General features: G+C 37.4%; 2 protein-coding genes across 2 annotated transcripts in view; one reads left to right on the forward strand and one right to left on the reverse strand.

The window, feature by feature from the left end:
- MRPS27 (mitochondrial ribosomal protein S27) overlaps positions 1-12,683 on the reverse strand; it is a 98,989-nt gene extending 86,306 nt beyond the window's left edge. The window contains exons 1-2 of the mRNA XM_079145487.1: positions 12,533-12,683; positions 7,375-7,452 (exon numbers count right to left, since the gene is read on the reverse strand). Of these exons, the coding sequence (XP_079001613.1) occupies positions 7,375-7,452; positions 12,533-12,605 (151 nt within the window). The 5' untranslated portion in view covers positions 12,606-12,683. The remainder of the gene's footprint in view (positions 1-7,374; positions 7,453-12,532) is intronic.
- A 43-nt stretch (positions 12,684-12,726) lies between these two features.
- Positions 12,727-16,443, forward strand: part of PTCD2 (pentatricopeptide repeat domain 2) — a 28,812-nt gene continuing 25,095 nt past the window's right edge. The window contains exons 1-2 of the mRNA XM_079145489.1: positions 12,727-12,875; positions 14,129-14,221. Of these exons, the coding sequence (XP_079001615.1) occupies positions 12,767-12,875; positions 14,129-14,221 (202 nt within the window). The 5' untranslated portion in view covers positions 12,727-12,766. The remainder of the gene's footprint in view (positions 12,876-14,128; positions 14,222-16,443) is intronic.

Genomic DNA, 16,443 nt, shown 5'->3' on the forward strand with positions numbered 1-16,443 from the left:
GGCAGGCTCATCTCTTAGAAATGTCAACAGATGGTAAATATGAGACTTAGTAAATGAATAGATGCCACAGAGATGCAAATATGGAACTGACAAAAATGAGGAAGGCAGACTTGAGAAAATCCCCATTAGGAATCAAAAGCAGGATTTGAAAATTTTACTACAAGCTAAAGGCCTCCATAAACGAAATAATGCAGCAAAACTAACCCTCACGTATTAACGGTATAATACCTTTTGGATTAAGAGAGTGCTCAAAAAACAAAAATAGAAACACAGCAAAATAATAACCCAAACCAAAAGGTGTCTCTTACTTTGTGATTACTTATAAACTGAAAAATCAGAAATAGAATATTTAATTCATAAGGCTCATGAAACCAATTCAGCTAAAGTCACCTGAACCCTTGCCCCCTGGGCAGGCTGCCTCAAGAAAACTTCCTCTCAAGGAAACCAGGGAGCTTCCCCACCAGCTCTGTCCTCCAACTAGCATCCCACCTAGTTCCCAAATGGTTTTCTCTGGAGTCCTAGTCACTGGGGGCCCTATTCTGTAATTCACTAGCTGCTGACTGGTTAAGGTTAACAACTTCACCCAACAGATCTACAAGTTAGTGAGGAAATTTGAGACAATGCTTTAAGTTAGAGTTTATTGTAGCCATAAGGAAGCCCAGAATAAAAACAGTAAAAAACTGAAATCTTCTGACTGAAGTAGGGAAGCCCAAGAACTCCTAGGCTTTATAGTGCACAGTTGGAGAACAAGGACCTAACAGTAAAAATATTAACTGTACAGTAATAAGATTTAATGACATTAAAAAATACCCTCATTGATCATCTTTGGAGGATATTTTGAAAATTGCCTCTTCTTTACAAACTATTGAAGGATAACTAAAATGATAAGAAGGGAAATTGATAAATGAGGAAGAAATGATAAGAATTATAATAGCAAATTTATAACTGCTTACGAAAATAATGGTGCCAGGCTGGGGAGATAGCTCAGCCGGTAGAGTGCTTGCCTTGCAAGCACAAGGCCCTGAGTTCGATCCCAGTACCATTAAAAAAAAAAAAAGGAGCCAACCAATGAGCAAGCATAGTCTTTAACATACAGAGGGACAGCCCAATGCTATGTGCTTCCTGACAAAAGAAAATAATTCCGTTGATGACACAGTCATGCCAAAAGCAAAATCAAACAAACAAAAAATCGTGAATCAAGATTCAAGACTTTTTCTCCAACCACCATTTATACAAGACATATGGAAATTAAGAGGAACATCTTAAATGTCACCACAGAGATGAAACCAACAAATCTACAATGTGGGAGAGGCTACTAGAGATCTGTTTTCTTCAATAAACAAAGTATGGGGGGCCTATAAATGTAAATGAAAAACTCATAAGACATTTGGGGAAATGGGAACACTGACGGACTTTTAAATTATTTTTAAAAAATGACTAGTTTTTATATATTTGAATCGTTCTACACTTATCTTTAAAAATTCTTATCTTTCAGAGGTATATATCAAAATACATATGGAGTGATTTGATAATTGAGATTTGTTAAAATAATCTGATGAGGGAACTGGTAACTGTAGAAGCTGGTAATAGTACATGGGGGTTTTAACTACTCTTTTTACGTTTCTATAAATAAGTTTTAAAGAGGCAAGAGAAGGGGACCATCAACTAATTCAATGTATGGACCTTATTTGGATCCTGATTCAATTAAACCCTTAAAAAATACATACCTAGGAGAATATCAGGAAAATGGAAAACTGACTGGATATTTGATATTTATACAACTACTATTTTTGGTATGATAGTAATATTAAGAAGTGTCATTATCTTTTAGAAACATGTGTTAGTATATTTGTGGGTACAATTATTTTTTGCCTGGGATTTGCCTCAAAATAATCCAAAGGATCAGGGTGGGGAAACGCAAGTGGAGAGAAAATAAAAGATTAGTTGTGAGCTGATAATTGTTGAAACCAGGTGAGGGACAAAGGGGATTCCTAAACACCATTCTCTTCCTTTTATAAAACATTTTTAAAAGTACTCTATGGTGTTAGACGTACCTTTGAAAAGTAGGGGGTACAATAAGGGCCTCTGAGCAGTAAGAACGTTCTATTTTTTACACGTTTGTTCACTTCGTGATAATATACGCATTAGGATTTGCGTACAATTTATGCACGTAAGTATGCACATAGTACACTGCAATAAAGAAGTATTTAAAAAAAAAAAAAACTAAATTCCACGACATTAACGCAAAAGAAAGACTCTACTGTAGAAGCTCAGGTATTACAGCAATCACTGCAAACATAATTTTTGGAAGGAAGCAGAGGTAAAACCAACCCGCAGAGGGAACCACGCCCTCGCACCCGCACTGGCCTCAGTGAGCCGTGCTCTCCAATAGGAACCGCAGGGACTAATGCCTCATATCGGCCCTCCTCATTTCTCCAATCAGCGAGCCAGCCCAGAGCACCTCACGGCCCTCCAGCTCACGGCGACCAACCACAGCGCTCCACACGCCGAGCACCGCCCTGCGCGTTCGCGTGCGTTCCCCACCTCCCTGCGCCGCGCGCCCGAACGCCGGGCTCTCTCCGAGCGAGGAAGGGTTCCCGCAGGGGCCACACTGCCATCTACTGCCGGATTAGCGGGGATGCACCCACAGGTGCAATCCAGCACTGCTAATGGCGCGCTCGCAAGGGCCTAATTGCGCAGGGCCACAGCCCGCACCCAGACAAGGAAATAAAAAGTAGAAGCGCGTAATACTGGCAGGTAGAAGTGAAAAGTGTGTCTGTTTTAACAGGGGCGATAACAATTACATTTTATTACACAGTGGTGAAAAAAATTAATGTCTCCAAAGGCCTCTTCTTCTTTGAAGCAACTTGAATTCCACAACCTTATTTCACCTCACACATTTTATCGAAGGGTAAAGCACTGGGCCTAGCGACTCATTCATTCCACATACTTTTATAGCACCTTCTCTATGCCAGGCACTCAGACAGACATGACCATCATCCCTAATTTATTGGTACAGACACTGAGGGTGAGAGCCGAAAGCTGCAGGACTGGGCTGCAAGCCAGAGAGATGTCTGCCTCCTAAGTGCAAACTCTTCACATCACACTGGGTAAGGAAGGCACAGAGTTGAGAGTAAAGAGTAGGAAAAATAGGATCTGACTGGATAGGAATTTAGGGTGTAAAGAAGGTATTCAAGGCAGAACAACAACTAACAGTGGCAAGAAGAATTCAGTATATGGTAGCTTATACTGCTTTTTCAAGAATACTAGTTTTAACAGAGAGGAGACAATTACCTCCATGTGATGTTTATGCATTGCAGATTATGATGATTCTTTGGTAAACAGCTTCTGCTTACTCAGGTATCTGTGATAAAGTTTCCTGAATTTGTGTCCAAATAACAGAACAAACAAGACATCAAAATATAGTGGCCTTGTCTACTAATCTCCTGGACAGAAGACATGGAAATTTCTCCTGGACAGAGGACAGGGAAATCAGGTGACCTTTAAACCTGGGAAAGTGTTAAAAATAAGCTTTCCAGCCTGTGTGTGGTGGTGCATGCCTGTAATCCCAGTGGCCCCAGAGGCTAAGGCAAGAGGATGGTGAATTCAAAGCCAGCCTCAGCAACTTAGGGAAGTACTAAGTAACTCCATGAGACCCTGTCTCTAAATAAAATACACAGTTGGCCTAGGGTTGCGGCTCAGTGGTAGAGCACTCACCTAGAATGCATGAGGTCCTGGGTTCGATCCTTAGCACCACATAAAAAATAAAAATGAAAAAATAAAGGTCTTGTGTCCACATACAATGAAAAAAAATATATAAAAAAATTAATAAATAAATAAAATACACACTGAAATAGGGGTTGGGGATGTGGCTAGATGGTTAAGTGGTTCAATCTCCAGTATGAACTTTCCTGGAATTTGTCATTCCTTAAAAAATATCCAAAGCACTTTCCTTATAATTCATGTATGACACATCACAATGATCTTTGCTATATAACTATCTGAAGCTATGCTGGTGTTGTCACTAGAACAGTTTTGGCTCTTCATGGCACTTCAGTGTATATAGGGGTATTTTTTTCTTTGACTGTTACAATGACTGGAAGGCATTGTTGGCACTTTCTGGACAGAAGACAGGGAAATTAGGTGACCTGCAATGTGGTGACTGTGCCACACATCCAAATATTATCTCTGTTGGGAACCAGGGCTCTCAGTATGGAAAAGTAACAAATTTAGACTAGAGCAAGGTAAGGAAAGATTCTATGGGGATGAAATAATATTGACACAAACTCTATTTCTAAAATATATTCATGTATGTATATATGCACAGATGTGCATATATGCAAGTTTATGTGTGCATGCATTCATATTTTCTAAGCCCTGTTCACTATCTTGGATGCAAGTAAGAATTCCATAATAGTAAAAGACACCTCGTACTTAAATCACTTAAATCTTGGTTTCTAATGTCATTTCCCACCAAAAGAACCACAGCTCTTCAGACAAAGGGTTGAGTCCAGGGCTGGGGCAGGAAAGGTGCAAGATGAATCTGGAACATTTTGTAAAATGAAAAAGCGAGGAAGTTTTGAGAGAGAAAAAGAGAATATGGAAGTTAGCTTGAAAGGACTTCTACGGTCAAGTCTGGGACAACTGGACCACCAAAATAAGGATGGCAAGAATCATTTTTTAAAAATCCCACAAATCAATGAGATATAAGATAATAAACAGATAGATGAGAAAGAACTGGGACAGAAGGAAGGAAGGAAGAACTACTGCTAATAGTAGAATACTGAGCGCTAACAAGTAAGTGTAAAAGGGATTGATAGACTTGGAAAATCATCACTTTGCAACCATTGTAGCATAGACTGATCCAGGCCAGAAGTATAAATGGATGCTAAATTTAAGGGGAATTTGATAAGCAGCAGCATATTTGCATTATACTATAATGCCTTCCCACTGATAGTTAACTTTATAGTGGATAAATCAGACACTGAACTAGGTGATTAAAGTTGACATAGCTAGTAAAGGCATTAGGATATCGGGTGTGTCCACATGTGATGCCCTGATAGGGACACATCACTGAGAGTATTCTGGCTACAGAAACAACTGGAATTTAGTGAGGAAAGCACAGAGAAATCCCAAAAGAGAATATTTTATTTAAAGAGATGGAAATCTTAAAAAATGACAATGTCATAAGAAACAAAGAAAGGATATGAAACTATTTCAGATTAAAAAAGACTAAAAAATTTTGACAATTTAATGCAATGTGAACCTATAATGGATCCTGTATTAGAGGAAGAAAAATATGATACAGGACATTTTGAGATCAATTAACAAAACAGGGATATAAATAGGTTATTTATTAATATTAAAATTACTGAAGTCGATTACAGTGCTGTGGTACATAACACTATCCTTATGTTAAATGATGTATGATGAAGTATTCAGGATAAAGGACTATAATGTATGAAACAAACTCTCAAATTATTTTTAAAAAATGTGTCTGTCTACAGAGTGAGAAAACAAAAGTAAATGGATCAAAGTGGTAATGATAGATGAAGATGGGTAAAAGGTAGATAGGAGCTCTCTGCAAGTTTTTCTAAGTTTAAAATTATTTCCAAATAAAAGGTTAAAAAATTTTGCCCCACATACCTTGCCATCTGTGGTAAGGTAGATAGTCATAACTACTAAAATAAATTCTGCTTATAATTAACAGAACTAACTTCATTATACAGAGAAGCACAAAGTACTTTCTTTCAAAACTGAAAATGTCAAACAATAGAATGAAACAGTATTACCCTATATATATGTATGACTACAAGAATGGTGTGATTCTACATTGTGTACAACCATAGAAATGAAAAGTTGTACCCCATTTGTGTACAATGAATCAAAATGTGTCTGTAAAAATTAAAAAATATATTAAAAAAAAGAAAATGTCACATTTTCTATAAATGCAACTTCAATATAAATTGTATGAGGACAGACCTTTGATTCAGAACTATACCAAAAGTTGTTCATTTTATAAATAAAATCATGTCAGTATGATAATGCTACTCCTAGTATTTGAATTCTCCAGCATACTACATCTGTACCCATGTTTTTTTGTCACTGTTCACAGTGACTCTACATTTAAGTGCAGGTATTTAGCTACTTCATTGTTTTTTAATGTAGTTTTCCTAAGCATGTATTTGTATTTTGAAATACAAATTATTAGTTGTATGTTACTTCCCTTTTATTTCTTCTTTGGATCATGGTAATGATATAGATTTTTAAAATATTATGAATAGGTAGATTATACTATCTTTTAACTTAATTTTGAGATAATAAATGAGGAGTGCTTGTTATAAAAAAGGCTATGTTGGGTCTCTTACACTCAGAACTGGACTGTGAGTTCCTTAAGGAAAAGCTAGGATTACTCATCCTCAGATCTTTCTAGCTCTGCTTTGGCTAACCCCTCCCCACACACCTATTCCAGAGCTCACAATAACTTGGTTTGTGCAATTACATCATCAGGGGATAAAATGATGATTTTGAAACACCCAATAAAGTAATCATTACTGACAGCTGTGTCCCTCACACTTAATGGGAAAAACCCATAAACAAAAGACTTTATTCTTATCTGACATAATTCCCACAAAACAGTGGAAGAAGTCTGAGGGAAAATATTAGATCAGCACTGAAATTGATTCAAAAATTACATCAGTCTTATAAAACTATCATCAATCTATTTACTTTGCCAATGTCCTGATGATGCTATATGTACTAAAGGACAAGCAGAACCAAAAGGCTCAAGTATGTACATTTTTAAAATGTGCACATAGTCAGTGATTTCTTTTAGGCCTTGCCATTTAATAAAAGGTTGCTATCTGTGCAATATTTCACAGAAACAAGGGAAGTATAATTATGAGCTTATTTTCTGGGAAGATGTTGGCCAATTATCTTCCCTAAATGATTCCAACTTTGTTCAAACCTATTATCTGGTAATGAAGAGTCAAAAATGGCTCTGAAGACCACAAAAAGAGCTCAGAAAAATGAAGAAACTGAAAAGAAAAAAGAAAAAAAAAATGTGAAATTCTGTAAAACAGACAAGCTGCATAAAAACTACATAAAAATGGAAAAAGCTAGAAAGAAAACAATCATTTACATTATTTCAGGAGACTAATCATCAAGCAAAAATTAAATGTTGGAAATGTACAGGATAGCAAAAATAACTTTGCCATGTACAAAAGTCTAAATCTTTTTACGACTTAAAATATGCTTATTTCAATTGACTAGCATAAAAACACTGTTTCATATATACATCAAATGAGTAAATCATAGTAGACATATGGAATGACTGCAGATGACATGCAGAACAGCCACAAGGTAGGTACCTACCAAGGTGACAATGTTCTTTTTCTCTTGCTTCCCATTTGTGGTTGTTCACATATGCTGCAGAAAGCAGACCTCTTCTACCTGAGGAAATAAAGACAATTATTTCAACAGGCCTGGTTTGAAATAAAGAGAATTATTTCAACAGGCATGGTTTCACAATGATTTCATTTTATATATCCATTTTATTAAATGCTTTCTTGGCCATATTTTCAAACACTAGATTATATATTTTAATACTAATTTTTTTAAAAAAACTGCACAGTTGACAACAAAATGCATTCCACTTCTAACAAGGAGAAGATGCAGAAAAACAAATCATTTACAATAATCTTATGGGTAAAAATGCTGGCAATTTTGTTCCTGCAATTTTAGGGCTAGGAAAACTTGTTATCATTAAATTGTGGCCTAGGTGAGCCTTAGAACTCCTTTTCAGAACCCAAAACACTGCTAAGCTGTGTTTAATTCCTAAATTACTAGTCCTGAAAATATTTCCATCTGACTTGGATTAGCATATTTACCCACATTTTGCACAAGTGACCCAGCACCCCTGTGATAAATGAGAGACTTAAAAAGCCAAATTTAAGGAAACACACAAGATGGCACAGTTGTATTTCCAGTACCTGGCACAATGCCTGGCACTGCTCAATAAACATGAGCTCAAGAAAAGAATGAGAAAAAAATGAATGGTGGTTTCATCGAAAATTAAAAACTTTTGTGTTTCAATGGACATTTTCAAGAAAGTGAAAGAACAACCCACAGAATGGGAAAAAACATTTGCAAATAATTTATCTGAAAAGGGATTTATATCTAGAACATATATTAGCTCTTACAACTCAAAAACAAAAACAAAAACAAAAACAAAAACAAAAACAAAACACCTACCCAACTGAAAGATGGGCAAAGAATTTGAATAGACATTCTCAAAAACAAAACAACCCCATAAACATATATGCAGAGTCATTCCTTGGTGTCTTTAGAGGATTAGTTCCAGGGTCCCCTGTGGATATAAAAATCCTTAAATGTTCAAATCTCTGGTATGAAATGGCAAAGTACATGCATATATCATAGGTACACCCTGGCCCTGTATACTTTAAATCAGCTCTAAGTTACCTTTTATACTTAATTCAATGTAAATGCTATGTAAATAGTTGTTTTACTATATTGATTAGGGAATAATGGCAAGGAAAAAGAGAATTACATGTTCAGTGCAAATAAAAATCTTAAAAAACAATTTCAATTTATGGTTGGTTGAATCCACAGATGCAGAAACCTGTGAGTTTGGAGGGTTGAATGTGTATGTACAAAAATAAATGTACATAAAATAGCCAATAAACACATGGAAAAATGCTTAACATCATTTACCAGTAGGGAAATACCAACCAAAACCACCTGGAGATGCCATTTCACACCCACTATGATGACTATAATCAAACAGCAGATTATGATGGCTTTTTGTTAATCATGAAGATGCAGAGAAACTAGAACCTCATACATTGCCGGTGAGAATGTAAAGTGGAACAGCTGTTTTAGAAATACAGTTTGGCATTCCTCAAACTGTTAATATGGAGTTACCATATGACCTATCACTTCCACTCTCAGGTAGATATAACCAAGAACACCCTGTGTGCAGTTGTTTGAAAGAAATGAACAAACTAGGAAAAAAATAAATTAGGACTAATAATTTTACAAAAGGTAAGCCTAGCATGTATGTGTGTGTGTGTTTATATATGTTTTGGGTTTTTTTTGTGGTAGTAGGAATTGAGCCAAGGGACACTTTACCAGTGAGCTACATTCCCAGCAACCCCCCACCATTTTTTATTTTTTAAATTTTGAGACAGGGTCTCATGAAGTTCCTGAGGTTGACTTCAAACTTGCAATCCTCCTGCCTCAGCCTCCCTAGTCACTGGGATTATAGGCATGCATTCCCAGCATCTGGTTATATGTATCTTTTTCTGTTTAAAAGAGTAGTGGATAATCATTCTCAATCTCTATTGAGGATATAATGAAAGGAAATGGGTATAAGGATAAAGAACTTAAATTTGGCAAATAGATAGTTTCTGTAATACAAACCAATGACAAACATGGGAATAAGTAACCAAGGATGGTTGGCAGAATAATGGCCCTCAAAGATGTCCATGCCCTGTTCCTAGAACATATAAATATGTTACATAGTAGAGGGGAATTAAGGTTGCTAATCAGATAGGAGAGTGTCCTGAATTATACAGGTAGGCTCAATGTAATCACAGGGGTCCTTAAATACAGGAGACAGAAGAGTCTGTTGATGAACATTATATGTGAAAGACAGTTAAGTGAGGACCTTATATTGATTGGCCATTGCTCACATTGAAAATGGAGAAAGGGGGTTGTAACCCAAGGAATGTGAGTGGTCTCTAGAATATGGAAAAAGCAAAGGAATGAATTCTCCCCTAAAGACTTCAAAAGGGAGCACATCTATCTGTTCCAACCCCCTAATTTTAGTATGGTAAGACCCCAGGTCAGACAGATGACCCCAAGAATAGTAAGATAAACAAATCTGTGCTATTTTAAGCCACCAAATTTACATTAATTTGCTACAGAAGCAACAGAAAAATAATATACTGTGAAAGACAGACATTCATTTTCTGTACAATTTTTAAAGCAGGATTTTCATCCTTCTGAAATACTTTATAAATGACACCATTTGTAATTCTTTCCATCCCTGTACAAGGATTAAAGGTATGTTTATTAACATTACAACCAAAGCATTTCTACAAATCAAGGAAAAACACTGAATGGAGTGGACAACAGCAAAGTAGAATATCTAGATCAGATTCTCAAATCTCAGTATGCTTATCAATTTTGTTAAAATGCAGACTCTGATTCTGTAGGTCCAGAGTGGGAACACATCCTGCATTTCTAATAAGTTCCTCGGTAATGATGATGAAGACAGTCCTCAGATCATAGCTGAATTGGCAAAGGGATAGATTACCAGCCTCATAGGTCTAGGTCTCTAAATCTGTCCAATCCCACTCTGCATATACCATCCAAGAATATATACAAACTTTTCTTGAACCTGCTTACCTTCAGATAATATTGCTTGGGCAATAATAGTCTCTAAAATAACTACAAAAAGAAATGCTTTCTCCATTTAATTCTGAAACACTTTCAAGGACCAGTATTTCAGAATTTGGTGAAAAGGGACTGGCTCCATCAATAATCAAATGTCTCCAAGCATTTTTTCCTATTCAGAGGGCAGCAGTGTGATTATGGAGATAGATAAGCTTTAGAGTCACAAAATAACTCTAAATCCTTGCCTTGTAAATAATAAATGCTATGAAAAATTGGGCAAATTACATGATTCTCTGAGCCTCTTTCTTCATATACAGAGTGGGAAAACAATGCCTATATCAGTAGTTTGAGTGCATATATTAATGCCTTAATGTGTATTATGTAATGATTCCCAGTAAGTTTCCTTCCTCTAGACTCTTCATATATTTAATTCTCTTTTTTGGTTTCATTTCAGTTAATTTTCTTTTCATTTTCTTGGTCATTTTAGTTGTACTCCTCCATACTATTTTAAGAACAGACAGAAGTATCAGTGTTGCAAATATCTGCCATGAATTTGTACAAATTATTTTTCCTCTCTTCGTCTGCAATGGATCAAAATGCTTCAATGACTACAAATCAAGCTCCTTATCAGAATTTTCAAATTCCAAGTGGTCTGTGTTGTATTACTCTATTTATATCACCTTCCTTATAGCTTTTAGTTCTTGACTTCAAGACTACTCTTTCATCTATGGTCTAAATCTGTGCTTGCTCAATATAACTCCTGCAGTGATGAAAAAGTTCAATTCTGAGTTGTCCAATATAGTAGCCACCAGGCATATACTTTGGTTGGGCACTTACAATGCAAGTAGTGTAATGATGCAATTGAAATTTTCTATTTATACATTAAATAGTGACACATGCTAATAACTACCATATTGGAATAGCACAGGTATTACTTGCCAGAAGTCCAACAGTTCAAACTAAATCCAAAATACCAACTGGGAAGTCTCTCAATTCACCCTAATTTCCATTTCTTTGTTAGACTTGCTAATACTTATGCATACGAATTTTGCCAACGGCATAGCATTAAATATTTTTACTAGCTAAGTCTACTACTTAGTTTTCAGAAAACTTCTTGTGGCCAACTATGATGTTTCATGTTGATATTTAATGGCTGTACCAGAAGTGTGAGCCAGAGTGTGCTAATGTTTCCACTTTTTTAATAGGGGCTAAAGGAGGTTGGTTGAAAGGAGAGAAAAGCCACAGGGAAACATCAAGTATGATTATTGCATTTTAATCAAATAATCATGTACTTCTATCAAGATTATTTGGTAGAAATCATGATAAACTTGACTTCTATAAATACTGTAAAATTTTTTTTCCAATGTTTTCATGATCAGATTCAAATAAGGTGGCTTTGAGTGGGGTGTCATTCAACTCAGATATCAAACAGTTTTACAAGTAACCATCAGCATTTGTTATCTACAAAAGGAAAACTATAGCAAAGAAAGGTCCAAGAATTGCGTCCAAGATCATTAGGTAAAAATTGATACTGCAAAAATCTTCGGCAAAGTGAAGACCAGGGGTCCGGAAAGTACGTGGGGTGAGGAAAACATTTACTTGATGCCCTCCAGGAAAAACCCAGAGTGGGAGAAAACTGTCATTGCTCTGGGGGTAGAAGTATTACAGCTTTTCATGTTCGGCAAAGACAACCACCCCAACACAAATCTGACAAATCACACATGCCATACCTTCCTCTGCTCTTCACACCTTTGACCTGGCAGATACTATTACTGTTTTTAACATTTTTAAAAAGTTGTAGATGGACACAATTCCTTTGTTTTATTTATTTTTATGTGGTGCCTAGGACCGAACACAGGGTCTCACACATGCTAGGCAAGCCCTCTGACACTGAACCACAAACCCAGCCCCAGATACTACTATTTGAAGGAAGGAAATGGGTCAGAGACTTTTATCTCCCCTTTCAGTGCTACCCAACACCCCGAATGGCTTCTCTAGCAACCACATCCCAAAAGCATTTGCTCTCTTCCTGAGAGCCCATTGCTCCTTTAATTCAAGGAATAGAGTAATGAGGAGCCTAATGAAGCAGCCCCACCGGGCAGCAGTCACCAACCTGCCTGTAAGAGATGAGGCAGCGTCACTTTCCCAGCCAGAAGCAGCCAGCGCCGCACCATGGGGGCCGCCATCTTGGAGCGTACCACGAGGAGGGCCGTCGGGGGCCGCGGGCAGGGAAGGGGCGGGGACACAGCCCGCCCTCTGGGTTCCAGGATTGGACGAATCCCGTTCTGCGCTCTCTGAGTTCCGTCTCCCCTCTTCAGCTCCCACAGATGGTGCGGCCCGGGACAATATGGCTGCATTTCGGCCCTTGGAAGGAGTTCTGCAGCGAACGGCACCGACGTCCTTTTATTCCAGGGTGGCAGGCCCAGTCTCCACCTGCTGCCGCTGCCCTCTCGGAGGTATCCGCGTCCTCAGGCCTTGGAAGGAGGGAAGGGGATGGAAGGGAAGGGAGTGTTAGATCTAGGTGGGCATCTCTTTGGAAAAGTCGCTCATCGGCCTGGAGCGCGCCCTTGCCCTCGAGTCGCACGTGGGTATGGCAGTGACACTTGGGGGTCGTGAACGCCCCTGTTGCGTGGAAACGAAGGAAGACTGCAAGGAAGTCTTGCTCTCCCGGGACACTTCTCCAGCTTTGGGCAGGGTTTAGGAGCGGAGATCTACACTCTCCGAGTTTGGAGTCCCAGCTCTGCCGCTACAAATGAAAAGACCTTGAACGGGCTTCCTCATTCCCCAAATTATCCATTGCTATCATTATAAAAGTGATTAAACTTGAGAATGCTAGTGAGTGATAATAAACATTTGGCACTTCGTGTCAGGTATTTTTTCGAATGCATTTTACATGTAATAACGTCTTTCCTCCAAACACCCAATGGGAGAGATACCATCCTTTTCTCTATTTCCAGAGGAGGAAACACAACAAAGTTAAAGTAATTTGCCCGAGGTCACAGGGAACTGGTAGAGGCAGGATTTGAACTCGGACAGCAGTGGAGACCTCCCAATCACTTCATGGACTGCCTTTTCATAAATAATAGTTTGTCATTGTAGTACACACAATTCTTTTATTTGGTGCTTTGCCATACTTCGTCACATTTTACATCATGCACAGCTGAGAATTCTGAGTATTTCTCAAATTACTTAGCTTTTATAAGTGATGATTTATCTTGAGGACACAGAATCCAGATCTAAAAGGCCATGTTCCTTTTATTTCACAAAGAACAAAACTGGAAGTTCTAGTGGTCATACTATAACTTTTTCCACTTCACTATATGCTCCCAGATAAACCAAGCCATGATATGCTTGTTTTACATTTAAATGATAACTTAAAAAAAAAAAAAAAATGCCTGTTACCCCTTAACCAGATGGCAAACGACTATTTTGTCCCTCAAAACCAGCTTCCTTTCAGCCAGTCCTTATACACAGTTAATAACTAGCTCCTTTTACACACAAACAAATTTATTTTGCCGAGTATTTTCATTTGCTGGTTGGTTGAAGATTTTTTTTCACTACCAAGTTTATGTCATATTTGTACCTAATGGATCATTTATAATAAATAACAGTAAGATCAGAACATTAGGAGCAATCAGGCTCTGCTTATGTTATTTACTAAGTGTAAAGCAGTTAAAATGATCTAACTTTTTCTTTTCCTAATTTTTAGCTAAAAGATATCTTCTTACAGATAGTATCATGAAATTAAAAGAATTTCAACATAAGAAGTTGGCTGTTGCATATAATCTTCCTGACACCAAAGGTAAATAGAATTTATTTTGTTAATTCTTTTATCTGTCATTTCAGTTTCCTCTTTGTCCCTATTCATTCTCTCCGTTAGTGACCTTTAGTCTCAGAAAAAGTTGACATTTCTTCTTAGCTTCCTAGACTACCCTTAGATTCACCTTTCCTCTTACGCTCTACCACAAAGTCCACAGCTTTTTTCTTACCTCTTCTCCCAGTATCCCAGAGAAGTATAAAAGTAGTGCTGTGACCTGTCCTCTCTAGATCTGTGCCACTCAAAGTTGTGGTTGGAGAAGTAGCATCAGCATCATCAGCTTGATTGAGAAGTTGATAGAGATACAAATGGAAAGGCCCCACATACATACACACTGTAATTTAAGAACTCTAGATGACTGACTTTGAAACTTTTATGTAGCTTTCAGTGAAAAATATATTTATTCACACATCTATGTGTGAATGAAATGAAACAAAACAGTGCTATGTGTGATGATGCATTTTGATTTTGCTTTTTGTTTTTTTGTTTTTGGTATTAGGGATTGAATACAGGAGTGCTTAACCACTGAGCCATATCTCCAGCCCTTTTTATTTTTATTTTGAGATAGGGTCTCACTGAGTTGCTTAGGGCCTCACCAGTTTGCTGAGACTGGCCTTGAACTTGGAACTCTCCTGCTTCAGCCTCCCAGCTCATTGGGATTACAGGTGTGCACCATTGAGCCTGGCTCATTTTTATATTTTTTACTCTGTACTGGAAAAGTCAGTAGGATCAAGGTTTTGTAAAAAACAGGAGGAATTTGTATAAAACCCGAACTTAAAAAGTCCAATGTGTTTGGGGGCAGTGTAGAGGAAATAAAATTTATAGGATATTGATGATTGTTGAGGTTCGGTGATGGTACTTTTTCTCTACTTTTGTATGTGCTTGAAATTTTTTTGTTAAAAAGCTAAAAGCACAAGAACACCACTACTGTAGATCCATTTCCCTTCAACACTTGAGAAATTATATTCCACCCTCCAACACAGAGTTCTGATACTTCAAATTCCTTTACAAATACATCCAAGACGTTCCTTTTTTGTAATAACTTTTGTAATTTGTCCATGTTGACTTTTTCCAGTTACATTCCCAGCTCTCCTCTCACTGCAAAATGTTTGTGAGCACCCCTGCTTCCATTCCTTCCCTGACATTCCTTTAAAAATCAGTCTTCCCTCACTGCTCCGCTAGTGATACTGCTATGTAATACCACCCAATTTTGTATGTAATACAAAAACTTATCCAGTTTATTATACTCAATAATCTAGACTTCACTTCAGTTTTTTCTTTTTACCCCAAGTATTTTTAAGTTATTTGAGGTTTGTAGTCAGGGCACCATGTCATTGTCTAGTTGTTTCCAGTTGTCATAATCTTTTGTAAAACTGACAGTTGTTCACATGTCCTGAAAGACAGTCTACTCAGTGGCAATGTACTCCATTGTCAGACTGATATTTATGAACTCCTGTCTGCAGTTCTTCCATTTAGTGAACCCACAACTGCACTATATTGATACCACTTCATATGCCTCCTTACCCCCTGGCTTCTTGCTCCCGCATATTGGACCTGACCCTCTCTGATGTCCAGTGTAGCTTCGTGTTCATCTGGTCACTGCTCTTCTTCCTATATAATGTTTTTATCCCAATTCTGTTCTGTTATTCTTGCTGATTCCCATACCCAGAATGCTCCCCTGCTTTGTTTCTCCAGCCTTGTTCAGCCCCTACTGGTACCTGTCCACTTCCCCCTCTGGTCTATCCTGCCTCTCTGAGTCATAATAGGTCTCATGATAGGACTCTCTGTCCTATTGTGTTTATAGTCATTCACATGTCCCTCCTACATCGTTTTCAGATTGCTTTGTATAAATATGTTTTGCCTTCCTGAATAGACTTTAAGCACTTGGAGGGCAGGAATCATTCTCATAGGATCTCTTGAGTATGACTATATGATCAGTAGTTAAATGCTGATTGATTTGTTTTTAAAATATAATTTATCTCATTTGATATTTTGAATTCTTAATATTTGTTAAGAATGATTAGTAATTTCAACATGTAAAATTATCCTTTTGAGATCTTTTAGATTAGAAATTGCTTAGAAATACTTAATAGACTAAATCCTCTTAGATCTAATAGGAGACAGTGAAAATGAGGTCAATAATGTTACTGCTTACTAGCACTTACTATATGGTTTTAAATGTTTTCAGACATACCATATGACCCATC

Source organism: Sciurus vulgaris (assembly GCF_902686455.1).
Source record: "Sciurus vulgaris genome assembly, chromosome: 6".
Lineage (NCBI taxonomy): Eukaryota > Metazoa > Chordata > Mammalia > Rodentia > Sciuridae > Sciurus > Sciurus vulgaris.